Source organism: Brienomyrus brachyistius, chromosome 9 (genome assembly GCF_023856365.1).
Source record: "Brienomyrus brachyistius isolate T26 chromosome 9, BBRACH_0.4, whole genome shotgun sequence".
Lineage (NCBI taxonomy): Eukaryota > Metazoa > Chordata > Actinopteri > Osteoglossiformes > Mormyridae > Brienomyrus > Brienomyrus brachyistius.
In genome coordinates, this window is record NC_064541.1 from 20,869,987 (window position 1) to 20,884,569 (window position 14,583).

Genomic DNA, 14,583 nt, shown 5'->3' on the forward strand with positions numbered 1-14,583 from the left:
TTCTGCTTGTTGGCTGCATGTCCTGTTTACCAAAGTGACATTGTCACATAGGAAGGCCCTGCAGGAAGTGGTCATTATGTCATCATTATGCCCCCCCCCCCCCCCCCCGCTCTTCCTTTCGCTCCCCTTCAGGTCACTTGCAGAACCTGTCGCCTGTGTTATCTGAGAGCAAGCAGCGCACCCGGCGGAAGTATGGAGTGCAGTACCTCCTGGACTCCATCAGAACTCACTACAGGTGACCTGGCTGGGGAGTGGGGTAGGAACAGAATAGGAGCGGCATAGGAGCAAAATAGGAACAGATTTGGAATGGAATATAAATGCTGAATACTTGTACAGGGTAGCCTGTCTATTACCCCAAGTTTGTTTAGTTATCATTTTTGCTGCCGTTTTTCGAATTATGAGACTACAGCCCTCGGGCTGCTTGGGGCAGCGATGTTCCTTCTTAAAGGGCCAGCGATGTTCCTTCTTAAAGGGCCAGTTGTGATGTTGAGGTCCCCGCCCCCCCCCCCAACATGTCTTGCCACCACAGCCTGGAGAGAGACAGCAGTCCCCTTTCGGACCAGATGCAGATGGTGCAGGCTACCGTCTTCCAGGTGGTGCAGGACCTGCTGAAGTCCCCGCTCCTAGAGGAGATGTACAGCCTTCTAGCGTTCTCCATCACCACAGGGGAGGAGTTCCAGGTGCGAATCCCGTAGGAGCGCCCTCTACAGGCAGACTCTGCCTCCGTTTATCTGACATGGTGGATTCACAGTCTTCCGCGCCATTCTTTCCAGGTTGTCCGGGCTCTGAACATCCTGCTGCACCTCCTGCAGAACAGCCCGTCCCGGGACTCGGTTCTGGCCCTGCTGCTAGACTGGGGCGTGGAGCAGCTCTATTGCCTGCTCTTCAAGCCCGGCTTCAAGGACGAGGCCCGGGAGACGGTGTTCCAGGTGTGTCCCTGACCTCCCTGCCCCCCTAGGGGTGTCATGTAGAGAGCCCCTAATGTCACCACCCCCCCTCCCCCCCCGCTCTCCGGCAGGTGCTGAGTAGAGTCCTGAAGAGCGAACGCGCCTCCGACCGCAGCAAGCAGCGCGTCAGGCTCAAGGAGTCCGGTTACCTCGGCCTGGTCTGCCTTCTGGAGGATGTCCCCGTTTCCACAGCAACCATCCGCTTCCTGTCCGAACAGGTGTTTTCTACAGGTAATCCCCGAGGGATGGGGTCTTGGTGAGGGCGGCAGACGCGGAGGACGATGTGAGTGGGGGGGCGGCATTTTTCGTTTTCATGCACGCGGGGGTTTCGGCGGGTGTTACTGAGGGAGGGTACAGAAAAAATGTAAACGACAAAGAAAAAAGAAAAATGTTTTTAGTGGCCTGCTTTTGTCCTTCAAAGAATCAAAAGTTAAAGCCGTTATGAAGTGTGAGAATGATGGGCTGTGTGTGTGTGTGTGTGTGTGTGTGTGTGTGTCGTGTTTAGACTCCCCGAACTTCCGGGACGTGCTTGCTGTTGTCTACCTGTCCCAACGTGCTGAACTCACGGTGCGGCTGGAGGTCTGCCGTAAGGTCAGTGCCGATAATGAAATACTGTCTACCTCTGAGATCTTCTCATCACTCAGATTAAGCTGCTGCCTTCTAAGCGCACTTTGTAACCCACTGAGCTTTGGCTTGTCTCCTGGGGCCTGAGTGCTGCGCCCCCTCCCCGATAACACCCCTCCCCCCTGCCCCACTCAGCTCTTCCACCTGATCTACTGCAGCGAGGACCACGTGCGTCAGCTGGCCCGGCAGCCGGGCTGGCAGGACGTGCTCACCAAGCTCTACGTCATGGAGTCCTACAAACTCCAGCCCCCTGGCCATTCCGCTTCTGGTGCCGGCTGCCCACTGGACCCCTCACAGGGACTGCTGAAGAGGGATGACAGCTTGCCGGAAGAGGCACGGCCCGAGGTTTTATTCTCCTACGGCTCCCGCGATGATGACGATGAGCTGTCCCCCTCATCACCCAGCGGCCGACACCTCAAGGGCTTCAGCTTCAAGTCGTTTGACTCTGTAGAGCAGAGCAGCCGATCGTCCTCCCTGTCCAACGTGATTGACGTCCCCGTGGGCCGGCGTTTTGAGGAGGAGGGGTCCTACCACCCGCTGTCTCCCTTTGGCTCATCGTCGCTGGACCTGGAGCTGAACGGGACGGCCGGAGGTGCCGGCGGCCAGCGGGCTTGCGGGGGCACACCCGAGACCCCGTCACCTCTGGAGCAGGGCCGCCCCTTCCCAAGCTTCACGGCCCGGAAGAGCTCCAGCATGTCCAACGTGCTGGACGACACGAGCTACAGCACTGAACCTGCGCATGGCGACGACATTTCCAACACGTCCAACCCGCAGGTACCGGCAAAAGCTGCTAACGCTCCTGTGCTGGGAAACTGGGGAGTGGGACTGGCCCCGTGTGGGACGGGCACAGCAGGGTGTAACGCTCCTGTACTGGGAAACTGGGGAGTGGGACTGGCCCCGTGTGGGACGGGCACAGCAGGGTGTAACGCTCCTGTACTGGGAAACTGGGGAGTGGGACTGGCCCCATGTGGGACGGGCACAGCAGGGTGTAACGCTCCTGTACTGGGAAACTGGGGAGTGGGACTGGCCCCGTGTGGGACGGGCACAGCAGGGTGTAACGCTCCTGTGCTGGGAAACTGGGGAGTGGGACTGGCCCCATGTGGGACGGGCACAGCAGGGTGTAACGCTCCTGTGCTGGGAAACTGGGGAGTGGGACTGGCCCCATGTGGGACGGGCACAGCAGGGTGTAACGCTCCTGTGCTGGGAAACTGGGGAGTGGGACTGGCCAGTGTGGGACACCCATAGCAGGGTGTAACGCTCCTGTACTGGGAAACTGGGGAGTGGGACTGGCCCCATGTGGGACGGCCACAGCAGGGTGTAACGCTCCTGTGCTGGGAAACTGGGGAGTGGGACTGGCCCCATGTGGGACGGGCACAGCAGGGTGTAACGCTCCTGTGCTGGGAAACTGGGGAGTGGGACTGGCCCCGTGTGGGACGGGCACAGCAGGGTGTAACGCTCCTGTGCTGGGAAACTGGGGAGTGGGACTGGCCCCATGTGGGACGGCCACAGCAGGGTGTAACGCTCCTGTGCTGGGAAACTGGGGAGTGGGACTGGCCCCATGTGGGATGGGCACAGCAGGGTGTAACGCTCCTGGTTTCTCCCATCACTACCAACTCTGTGAAATGATGTCAGCACAACTAGTGGTTTGAGTCTCTGTGCCGTGTGACCCCCAAGTGGGTGTTTGCGTCCCGACCGCAGATAGTGACACATCAGCACACCCCCCCCCCCCCCTTGTGATGCAGCAGGCCCCGGAGGAGGAGCTATGCAACGTCCTTACCAACATCGTGTTCTCCGTCATGTGGAGTGGTGCCGAGGGTGGCGAGGATGCCGTGTGGCGTGAGCGAGGCCAGGTCTTCTCCGTGCTGACCAAGCTGGGCTCTGCCTGCCAGCTGGTGCGGTCCCCTGATGATATCAAGCACAGGTATTTGGGAGTGGGGTCGCTGGTCAGAGCAGTCGGTGTTGTGTGGACCGGCTGTGACATTGCTTCTGCATGTAGTAATAGTGCCACTTGCTGGCCAGGAGGTGGAATTGCACCCCAGGTGTTTCCTTCAGAACCTGATTTGTCACCTGTATCCTGCACTGGAGATCTGGAGAATATTTAGGAAAAGTGGGAAAAATTCAAGCTGGATGTTTCTTTGGATGAGCAGGCTTTCTGGGGTACTCTGCCTGGCTTTAACACAGCACTGTGCAAACGGCTCAGCCAGCCGAAGGAAAAGACGTTTAAATGATGTTAGTGTGAAACTATGATTGAACGGGTGCTGGAATAGCTGAGGTGCCCACAAGGAGAAGGTTGGGAACCAAAGCAGTGTCCAAAACTGGCGAAATTCCAGTTAGTGTTTTATTGTGTTGCTCTTAATTTGCATATGTTCCAATGTACAATTGTCTGTTTTTTCTGAACACAGGGTACACTGACTACCCAGATAAACAGCTGTAAACATTTCCTCTGACTGCCTCGGACTTTTGCTCAGGACTGTAGTTATATATTTTGCACTTTCTGTGCGACCCTCTCCTGCAGTCTTTGTTTACGTGACTTAATTCCCCCACCCCCAGCCTGCTGGAGATGATGCTGGATTCCTCCCTGTCAGACCTGAGAGAATCCCAGGGCGCCCCCCAGCAGCACTGTCCCAGTCTGGTGCGCCTGTTGCGGTTGCTGCAGGACTTCCTGTTTGCTGAGGGCACCAACAACCAGGCCCTGTGGAGCGAGAAGGTGACGAGTTGCCCGCCGCCACCCCCTCCTCTCTTGCTGTTCGATCTGGCATCACGGCTTGTCCCCGCTTAACTGCAGCCGCCATCCCCTCTGCAGATTTTCGAGGGCGTGGTGAACCTGCTGGACAGACTGCAGGCGTGGCACAGCACCAGCAGCGCCCCCTACGGGCCAGAGCTGCGGGAGATGGCCCAGGTTGGCCTCCGCATCATCGCGGGCTACATACAGCAGGACCACGGCCAGGTAACCATGGAGACTGCTGTACCGACCCCTCGTGTCAGGCTGTTGTACCCGGTCACTGAATGCTGCCCCCTACAGGTGTGCGTCATGGCCTGTGTGAAGCTGCACAGCCTCCTGCAGACGGTGCTGGTCCTGAGCTGGGATGAGGTGTGCTTCCTGCTCGGACGGCTGGGCCCCCGCCTCTGGCAGGGCCCCCCCCCCCCCGAAGGCCTTCCAGCAGCTGGTGCCCATTGTGCGAACGCTGCTGGACCAGCACGCAGACCCCAGGGTTCTCCACGGCCTTCTGCCCCACCTGCCCCCCACTAACGGCAGCCCCACTGTCGCCCCGGACCTGCAGGCCTACTGCATGACCCAGGAGTGGGAGGACTTCTACAGGCAGCATGTGAGTGCCCCCCCCAGCGAGGTTGAGGGTGGGGCGGCTTAGCGATTAGCACTGTAGCTGCACCCTCCCCATGTTACATGAGTTTGCTCCATGGACCCCAGCTCCCTGCCGCTGGCTGTATTGGAGTGCGTGAGCGCCTGCATGCTTGCATATGTGTGCGTGTGTGCATGTACTTGTGCGTGTGCATCTGCATGCTTGCATATGTGTGCGTGCATGCATGTGTGCATGTGCGTGAGTGTCTGCATGCTTGCATACGTGTGTGTGTGCATGTGTGTCTTGTTTTTCTGGAGGTCTGTACTTCTCCATCTGAATTGGAGTGACAGACCAATGTTCCTGTTAGAGAGACAGGAATCCCCAGTTTCTCTCTCACACTCTCTCTCTCTCTCTCTCTCTCACACTCTCTCTTTCTCTCACACACTCTCTCTCTTTCTCTCACTCTCTCTCTCTTTCTCTCACTCTCTCTCTCTCTCATCATCTCACTCTTTCTGTCTCTCATTCTGTACCATTCTCCCATTCACATGTCCTTATTCTCACCCTCCATCTCTCTCCTCCTCTCCCTGTCTCTCTCCATCTCCTTCTCTCCCTTTCTCTCCCTCACCTCTCCCCCTCTCCTTCTCTCTCCCTTCTTCTCTTCATCTCTCTTTCGCACACCTTCTCTCCCTCCCTCTTCCTCCTGTGCAGATTGAGCCCACCATGATACAGTATGAGCTGGATACTTTTGGCAAGAGCCACGACCTCATGTCCAACTTCTGGAACTCATGTTTCGATGCCCTGATGAGCACGGCCCAGAAGCCGGATAAGGATCGAACCGACTGCAGGACCAAGTTCCAGGTGCAGCCCCCTCCCTCTCCTCCTTCTGTCGAGCTTGCTGGCTGTGGGGCCCATCCCTTGACTGTCCCCTGATCGTCCCCCTGTCCCCTGATTGTCCCCTGACCATCCCCCTGTCCCCTGACCATCCCCTGACCATCCCCCTGTCCCCTGACCGTCCCCTGACCGTCCTCCTGTCCCTTTATCGTCCCCTGACCGTCCTCCTGTCCCCTGACCGTCCTCCTGTCCCCTGACCATCCCCCTGTCCCCTGACCATCCCCTTATCGTCCCCTGACCATCCCCTTATCGTCCCCTGACTGTCCCCTGACCGTCCTCCTGTCCCTTGACCGTCCCCTGACCGTCCTCCTGTCCCCTGACCATCCCCCTGTCCCCTGACCGTCCCCTGACCATCCCCTTATCGTCCCCTGACCGTCCCCTTATCGTCCCCTGACCGTCCCCTTATCGTCCCCTGACCGTCCTCCTGTCCCCTGACCATCCCCCTGTCCCCTGACCATCCCCTGACCAACCCCTTATCGTCCCCTGACCGTCCCCTTATCGTCCCCTGACCGTCGTCCTGTCCCCACAGGAGGTGGTGGTGAATCCCTACCTGAAGCGTGTGCGGAGCGAGAACAGCCGCTACCACGGGGCAATGAAGCAGGTCGCCAGCCACCAGGGGCTGGTGTGGCGCCACTGGGTGGTACTTCGGAGGCTGCTGACTAGCGAGAGGGGTGCCTGGGCGCTCAGGTGAGTCCCCACCCTTTTGGCTCCGCATCCCTATTTACCTGCCGATTTTACAGCTCGTCTGTTTTCAGGGACCCAGCCGAGGTGAAGTGGAAGCTGTCCAGCGCAGAGACGTACTCCAAGATGCGGCTGAAGCTCGTCCCCAATTACAATTTCGATCCTCACACTGAGGCCAGTGCCCAGCGGGACAACATGGGTATGTCCACTAGGGGGCGCCAAACCTGTCCGCTTTCAGTGCCATTTATCTCTGCCCTGTTCTGATTCTGGCCACCTTCGCAGGTACCGAAAGCCCCCGCAGCCTCACAGAGTCCCTCCCCCTGGCCGTCGCTAAGGAGGCTAAGGTCAGCGATATGGAAGATGACCAGCTCGGTGACGAGGACCTCAACTACCTGGACAACCAGTGAGCGTGCGCATGTGCCGGTGTGGGTCGTGTAGAACCTCCTGTGGGGAATGGTAGGTTTTTAGCCTCACTGGTGCCTCTCTGCCCCTCCCTCCGTCAGTGTGGAGGCTGAGGACGAGAGCCAGAAGGAAAAGCTGATCCTGTCGGAGGAGTGTGAGCTGATCACTATCATCGCGGTGGTCCCCGGGCGCCTGGAGGTCACCACGCACCACCTCTACTTCTACGACGGCAGCTGCGAGAAGGAGGAGACTGAGGAGGGTAAGTGGTCCATCCTTCCGTCTGTCGACCGTGACCGCTGTCTGCCATTGACCCTGGCATGTCCCTCTGTGTGACAGTATCTGGTGTCTTTGCTGGGGGAGCCGCGTTTCACTCAGCGGGTTCAGCCTCTGTTTCCCTGAACAAAAAGTTGCTGGTTTGAATCTTTGAGTCTTTGAGCAGGACCCTTAATCCCTCAAAATGCTCTAGGCTTGCTGGATGAACAGGCATAATCCAGCGTACCTGAACTCGTACTTGTACAAATGACAGCATTTAATTTCATCACCAAGTGACACACACAACCACGGAAGGGTGTGTTCAGGGCGTCTAGACGATCCTTGTCTCGAGTGGGAGGGGAGTCTGATCCCTTGCCTGCGCATTAAGGACCCCCTTGTCTTTGTGGAGTCTGATCCCTTGCCTGCGCATTAAGGACCCCCTTGTCTTTTAGGCATTGGTTTCGAGTTCAAGCGGCCGCTGACTCACCTGCGGGAGGTTCACCTGCGCCGCTACAACCTGCGGCGCTCCGCCCTGGAGCTGTTCTTCATCGACCAAGCCCATTACTTCATCAACTTCAGGAAGAAGGTACCCCCCCCCCCGCCTGCTCTAGGGTGATTCTCACAGGAGCACCCTGCCGTACCCCCCCCCCCAAACATGATCTAACGCTATAATCAGTCTTTAAAATATTAAAGCAGATTTCTGTTCCTCTGTTTTACCTGTCGGTGTGTTTCTGGATGTTTCTGAGTGATACCAGCTGATTCCACCCCACCCCCCCCCCCCAGGTCCGTAACAAAGTCTACTCCCGCATCCTCGGCCTGCGGCCCCCAAACCTCTTCTATTTTGGCTCACGCTCCCCCCAGGAGCTGCTGAAGGCCTCCGGACTCACACAGGTCCGATTTATCCCACTGGTCGCCTCTTTATGATGATCCTGCTCCGTGATCCCACTTTCGGACCTGTTCTGCATGTCCGCTAGACGCTAGCTGATATCTCCCGTGTTTTCCTGCAGAAATGGGTCTGCAGGGAGATCTCCAACTTTGAGTACCTCATGCAGCTGAACACCATCTCTGGGCGCACCTACAACGACCTCTCGCAGTACCCCGTGGTGAGTCTGTCCAGCGACCAGCGGCAGCCTGCGGCTCCCCTGTGTTCACTAGATAAGCTGTTCTGGAGCGGCGAGCCTGGACTTCTTAAGGCTTCGGGTTTCGTAAACCGTCTCCCGTTTTCAACCGAGGATGATTTGGCTTGAAATACCAGCAATATTTAGCAATTATGTGTAAGAACAAGTGGCATTAACAGTGAGCCTGTCTTACTGTCTGTGAGGCAAATACCGGAGGGTCGGCCCCCATTATGTGCTCTGCGTGTGTGTGGGGTAGTTTTTTCTTCTCCACCCACTTACTGTGTTCAGTTCATTTTTTTTCAATTAATTTATGGTGTTGTGGTGTTTCCAATGTTGTGTTCAGTTCCCCTGGGTGCTGTGCGATTACACCTCTCCCACCCTGGACCTGGAGGATCCATCCGTGTTCAGGGACTTGTCCAAACCCATCGGCGTGGTAAACCTGCGGCACGCCCAGGCCGTCCGGGAGAAGTGAGTCCCGCGGCGGCTCCGTCATCCTGCATTCGTAATGAAACGTTGCTCGGGTTGCAGCTCACAGGGAAAGCAGAAGGTGGAGCAGCGGTTAAGGGCGGATGCTTGTTCCTGGAAAGTTTGCAGTTCCTGAAATGATAATGTTACTAATCGAGTGTAATGTTTGTTCGGTGAACTTTGTGGTGCAGAAATGAAACTGTAGAGCAGCTGCCAGGCTGATACTGACTAATGCCCTTGGCTGGGCAGGTATGAGAGCTTCGAAGACCCATCCGGCACCATTGAGAAGTTTCACTATGGCACTCACTACTCCAACGCAGCGGGAGTCATGCACTACATGATTCGCATGGAGCCCTTCACCATGCTGCACATCCAGCTGCAGAGCGGCAGGTAATGTGTTCAAGCGCTCTGAGCTGTGACTTCCTGCTGTGACTCCACACCATAAGCCTGTGCTGTGACTGTATGTCCGAGCTGTGATTTTTGTACTGTGTCCAAACTGATTCTGCGTAGTGACTCTCTGCTGTATTTATGAGCTGTGACTCTGCGCTATACAGGTATGTCGAAGTTGTGATTCTGTGCCTCTATGCTACATGTCCAAGCTGTGATGCTGTGTCGTGATATGGTCAAGAATGGCTGTGCTATGGCTCTATGCTATATGCCTGTGCTGTGACTCTGTCATATGTCTGTGCTGTGTCGCTGTGCCATATATCTAAGCTGTTATTTTGTGACATGGCTCTGTGCTATATGCCTGTGCTGTGACTCTGTCATATGTCTGTGCTGTCTCGCTGTGCCATATATCTAAGCTGTTATTTTGTGACATGGCTCTGTGCTAACTCTGAGCCATATGCCCCGTGCATTGACTCTGTGTGTTGTGTTTGAGCTGTGCATTCCTGAGCACGGCGGCTCTGTGCTCTGCCTAGGTTTGACTGTGCTGACAGGCAGTTCCATTCGGTGGCTGCAACCTGGCAGGCTCGCATGGAAAGCCCTGCTGATGTTAAGGAACTCATCCCGGAGTTCTTCTACTTCCCGGAATTCCTTCAAAACATTAATGGTGAGCTCCGGAGAATGTTGGAGAATGCAGGCTGGTCTTAGGAAGCATGATGGGATGGATTATGAAGGTTTCTGGGTGGGGTCCTGTAGCTCAGCAGCCCTCTGTGTGTCCTAGGATTTGACCTGGGAACGCTTCAGATATCCCAAGATTCAGTGTCCAACGTCGTCTTACCCCGGTGGGCGGAATCTCGGGACGACTTTATCCGGAAGCACCGGAAAGCCCTGGTGAGGGATCTGAACTAAGAGCCAAGAGTCCCAGGCGGACCAGTCTCTGATGGGGGGACAATATGCTCTGTGTCCCGCAGGAAAGTGAGCACGTCTCTGCACATCTGCACCAGTGGATCGACCTGATATTCGGTTACAAGCAGCGGGGGCCGGACGCTGTGGAAGCCCTCAACGTCTTTTACTACTGCACCTACGAAGGTGACGCTTCACATAACCCCCCCGGGGGCCTCCCCCCGGACTCTGGATTATCGGGGAGCTTCCTGTCCTTTAATCTGCTCCACGGGAGCCTCCTCGAAGCTGTGGCGCGGGGGTCCGTCGGCTCCTGTCGCTGTGATTTGACGGTGTAGTGAGTGACCTCTCGCCACACAGGTGCTGTGGACCTGGACGCCATTCCTAATGAGACTGATCGCAAGGCTCACGAGGGCATCATCAGCAACTTCGGGCAGACGCCCTGCCAGCTGCTCAAGGTGCGTCACTGGGGGGCGTGTAGGACAAGGGTGTCCGTGCATGTGCTGTCACTCACCCTGTGTTTGGGCCCCCCCTCCTTCAGGAGCCGCACCCCCCCCGCATGTCCGCAGAAAGCGCCTCCCGACGTCAGTCCCGCATCGACACCTTGCCTCCCAACCTCTTCGATCACCTCAGCAAGCTGAAGGCCTTTGTGGAGGTGAGATCTCAGCCGGCTCCCTGCGACCCAGCAGGTTTCTCACTGATGTGGTGACCTGTGCTCTATGGCGCCCCCAGGTGGTGAGCGACGGCGTGCCACTGGTGCAGGCTGTGGTGCCCCGGAATCAAACCCGCTACATCACGCAGGGTACTGATGTGCTGGTAAGAGGCCCTCCAGCCCCCGTCGCCCTGTCACAGCACAACGTGCGACTTCAGCAGTGGTTCTGGGGCCTCGGATAAATTTCCCCTGTCGTTTTCCTCCATTTCTTCATTTGCCCTTCTTTTTTAAGTGACCCCTGACCTTTGTGACCTGCTCCCAAGGTTACAGTCAGTGCCAGTGGACTTCTGGGAACTCACAGCTGGCTGCCGTATGACAAGACCATCGCCAACTATTTCACGTTCACGAAAGACCCCACCATGTCCAACCCAAAGTGAGTGCCCTCCTCCCTATCCGCGTGCCCCCCTCCTCCCCACACCTGACGCCACATGTCACGGCTCTGCCTTCCCGGTGCAGGACACAGCGCATCCTGGGCGGGCCCTTCTCCCCCGGGGTGGACCTGGGTGCACGGGTTCTGGTGGTGTCCAACGACGGACGGCTGCTCTTCAGTGGGGGACACTGGGACTGCAGCCTGCGGGTGACGGCACTGGCCAAGGGCAAGCTGGTGGGCAGGATCTGCCGGCACATTGGTGAGGGCGGGGTGGCACCGTGGGGCTGAGAGCACGCAGGGGTTGGGGTACCTTTTAAGAACTGACTAGTTTAGCGGAATGTTCTCACAAGGTTAGCACTGTGTGTAGATGTGCACAGATCCTAACACAATTCCTTGTGCACTACACACTTGAGGTGCAGTGTTGGGATCCCTGGGTGCTGATCTGAGTGTGGCTCTCTCCCTCTCTCTCTATCTCCCATTGTCTCTCTCCCTCTCTCTCCCCCTCTCTCTGTGCAGACGTGGTCACATGCCTGGCTCTGGACCTCTGTGGCATCTACCTCATCTCCGGCTCACGGGACACCACCTGCATGGTGTGGGAGGTCCAGCAGCAGGTCAGATTTGCTGAGAACGTCTACAGCGAGTCACATGGATTCCTCTGGGCTCATGGTCCTGTTCCTCCCTCCTGAACATGATCTGATCGTCCCCTTTGACCCTCTCTGTGTCTCCCCAGGGGGGCTTCTCCAGTGGACTTTCCCCACGGCCGGTGCAGGTCCTCTGTGGGCATGACGAGGAGGTGACCTGCGTGGCCATCAGCACTGAGCTGGACATGGCCGTGTCGGGGTCCAAGGTAAGGGGGGGTGCACAGGTGAGGGTGCTACAGGTCCCACTGATTGGTCTGTGAGCACGTCTGTGATTCTCCTCCACCTTATAGTGTGTGTGTTGTGTCTATGTCTGCTTGTGTGCGTGTTTCTGTCACACATTAGTGTGCTGATCGCTGACTGAAGATGGATGCACATCTGTCAGTATTCATAGATTTTAGTTTTTTCCTTTCTCCTGTTTTCCTCTCACACTCATTCTTTTTTCTTCTCTCCTCTGGCTCTCCTACTCCTCTCTTCTCCTCTTCTTCCCTCTCCTCTGGCTCCCATCATACCTACTCTCTTTCATTCTCCCCCTCTTTCTTCACTTCTCCGGCTCCCCTCCCTTTTCTTCCTGGCCACCACCACCCCCGCAGGACGGCACTTTAATCATACACAGCATTCGCCGGGGCCAGTTCCTGCGCACGCTACGCCCCCCCTGCGAGGGCTGCTTGCCATCCCGGGTGACGGAGGTGCAGGTGGGCATGGAGGGTCACATCGTGGCCCAGACGCTTGTGGCAGGTCGCTCCCCTGGCCAGGTGAGTCCCCCCCCGCCCTGAAATATCCGGCGGCCGAGTGTGTCCGCTCCCCCTGACCGCTCTGCCCCTTTCAGGAGAAGCACTTCCTGCACGTGTACTCGGTGAACGGGCGGCAACTGGCGTCTGTGCCGCTGGAAGAGCAGGTTACGGCCCTCTGCTTGGTGCCTGACTTCGCCGTCCTGGGCAGTGCCCAGGGGAACCTCTGCATCAGGGACCTGTACAGGTGGGACGTGCGAGCAGGACCCCCGGCTGTGACACTCAATTTTGTGAAGGCTGTGCAGCCTGTAAAGGCCCCCATGTCTCCGTGTGTCTCTCAGCCTGAAGCCGGCAGCCCCCCCACTGGTCCTCAAGCTGCCCATCCTCAGCGTGTCTGTCACCAAGGAATCCAGTCACATCCTTGTGGGCCTGGAAGACGGCAAGCTCATCGTGGTCGGAGCCGGGCAACCGGGAGAGGTGAGGCGAGCGGGGAGACCTGGGGGGAGTGGCAGGAGGAGACGGGGGGGCACAAAGAGCTCTGATCCCCTCTCCCTCTGATCCCCTCTCCCTCTGATCCCCTCTCCCTCTGATCCCCTCTCCCTCTGATCCCCTCTCCCTCTGATCCCCTCTCCCTCTGATCCCCTCTCCCTCTGATCCCCTCTCCCTCTGATCCCCTCTCCCTGGCAGGTGCGGTCCGGACAGTTCTCCCGCCGGCTCTGGGGCTCCACTCGCAGGATATCGCAGGTGTCTTCCGGCGAGACAGAGTACAACCCCAGCGACAACCCCGGCAAGTGAAGCATGGAGACCCAGTCCTTGGGAGGAGGGGGGCAGGATTGTCGGAGGAAGGGGGCCAGGCCTGCAGTGGGACTACAGCCAATCGGACCCAGAATTCCCCCAGCCGGACTCGGCCTGGATGTAGTCATACATTTGTGGACTCAGTCACCCAGTGCCTTGTGGAGTTAAGCAGCGAGGGCCCTTCTGCACCTCCTGTCCACAGAGACAGCCGGAGAGGCAGGACAGATGCAATGGGAGCCTGTTTCAATGCTGCAGTCATTCGTTGTTTCTTTTTTAAACAGACTATTTTACATGTTGGGTTTTATATTGTTTTTAAAACATTCCAAAGACCGTTTCTGTGATTTAACACCAAGAACAATTGATTATTATTATGACGATTATAATATAAGTAGGTGGGGGTGTTAGACGGGGGTCTCTTAGAGTTGGGTGGTGTTAGGTTTTGGTTTTGCACACTGTGAGGGATTGTTAGTGTTTATGAAGACTCAAGCTCGGTCGAGAAGGGTTTGGGTTCCCACCTCCCCCCGCCTGCCTCAACTCTCAAAGAGACCTGACAGCTTTCAGAGGCTGCCTCCCAGTGGTGGCTTCCTGTACATGCGGGTGGGACTGACTTCTCCTGGATGTGGCATGACGGCAGCAAGAAGCTCGGTGCTGGATGTGGAGAGTAAACAGCTTTTCAGGGTTGATGGTCACCAAACCCAGCAAGTCTGCTGTCAAGGTCCTTAGCGGATACAACACACACACACACACACACACACTCCTTGTTCTGTATGTTCAACTTTAATAAGGCTTCTTCCTGTTCCTCACTGGTCACGAACGCTTGCCCACAGCACCTTGCACTAATTCGCGCATGTGGCATAAATGCACATTTCCTTTAAAGTGCCTTTTGACGGGATCTCGGAGGATGTCACCGGGACGACCGGTTTTACGCTGCCACACACGCATCCTAAAGGAAAATAAAAGGTTTTGAATAATGGTTTAGGTGGTGAGCTCAGTTTTGGCAATGTTTTAATTTGTGTTTCACTGTAGCTGTGATTTTTGACTTGGCTTTGTGTGTGTGTGTGTGGTTGTGTGTGTGTCTGTGTGTGTGTGTGCAGAAACTATTAAGGACGTTGAAGCATAATTGGGTGTTTTGTCTGGAAAGGGGGTGTGAGAGTTGCCCCCCACTCCAGGCGTCGCTGTGCACAGGCCTCCCCAGGGATTGAAGACTACAGGGTCCCTGTGAAAGCAACCTGAAACCCCCCCCCCCATTTCAAGCCAAAACAGTTTTGTCTGAGATTTGTGTTTGTGCTTTTCTGTTGGGTGTGTCTATTACATTTTCCCCATTAAAGAAATGCCCTTTTACCCTGCTTTTTACTTTGTTTTACTCACCTTTGG

General features: G+C 56.7%; 1 protein-coding gene across 1 annotated transcript in view; it reads left to right on the plus strand.

The window, feature by feature from the left end:
• nbeal2 (neurobeachin-like 2) overlaps positions 1–14,550 on the plus strand; it is a 42,844-nt gene extending 28,294 nt beyond the window's left edge. Inside the window, 35 exon segments of the mRNA XM_049024802.1 lie at positions 133–235; positions 530–680; positions 774–929; positions 1,019–1,178; positions 1,453–1,538; positions 1,707–2,345; positions 3,314–3,492; positions 4,122–4,278; positions 4,375–4,518; positions 4,594–4,709; positions 4,711–4,897; positions 5,579–5,728; positions 6,291–6,448; positions 6,517–6,641; positions 6,725–6,845; positions 6,946–7,103; positions 7,549–7,682; positions 7,880–7,987; positions 8,104–8,199; positions 8,558–8,682; positions 8,929–9,069; positions 9,600–9,730; positions 9,845–9,954; positions 10,035–10,152; positions 10,324–10,421; positions 10,505–10,618; positions 10,696–10,779; positions 10,939–11,048; positions 11,132–11,304; positions 11,562–11,656; positions 11,776–11,892; positions 12,277–12,438; positions 12,513–12,661; positions 12,756–12,891; positions 13,102–14,550. Coding sequence (XP_048880759.1) covers positions 133–235; positions 530–680; positions 774–929; positions 1,019–1,178; positions 1,453–1,538; positions 1,707–2,345; positions 3,314–3,492; positions 4,122–4,278; positions 4,375–4,518; positions 4,594–4,709; positions 4,711–4,897; positions 5,579–5,728; positions 6,291–6,448; positions 6,517–6,641; positions 6,725–6,845; positions 6,946–7,103; positions 7,549–7,682; positions 7,880–7,987; positions 8,104–8,199; positions 8,558–8,682; positions 8,929–9,069; positions 9,600–9,730; positions 9,845–9,954; positions 10,035–10,152; positions 10,324–10,421; positions 10,505–10,618; positions 10,696–10,779; positions 10,939–11,048; positions 11,132–11,304; positions 11,562–11,656; positions 11,776–11,892; positions 12,277–12,438; positions 12,513–12,661; positions 12,756–12,891; positions 13,102–13,209 — 5,099 coding nt within the window. The 3' untranslated portion in view covers positions 13,210–14,550.
• Positions 14,551–14,583: the final 33 nt, after the last annotated feature.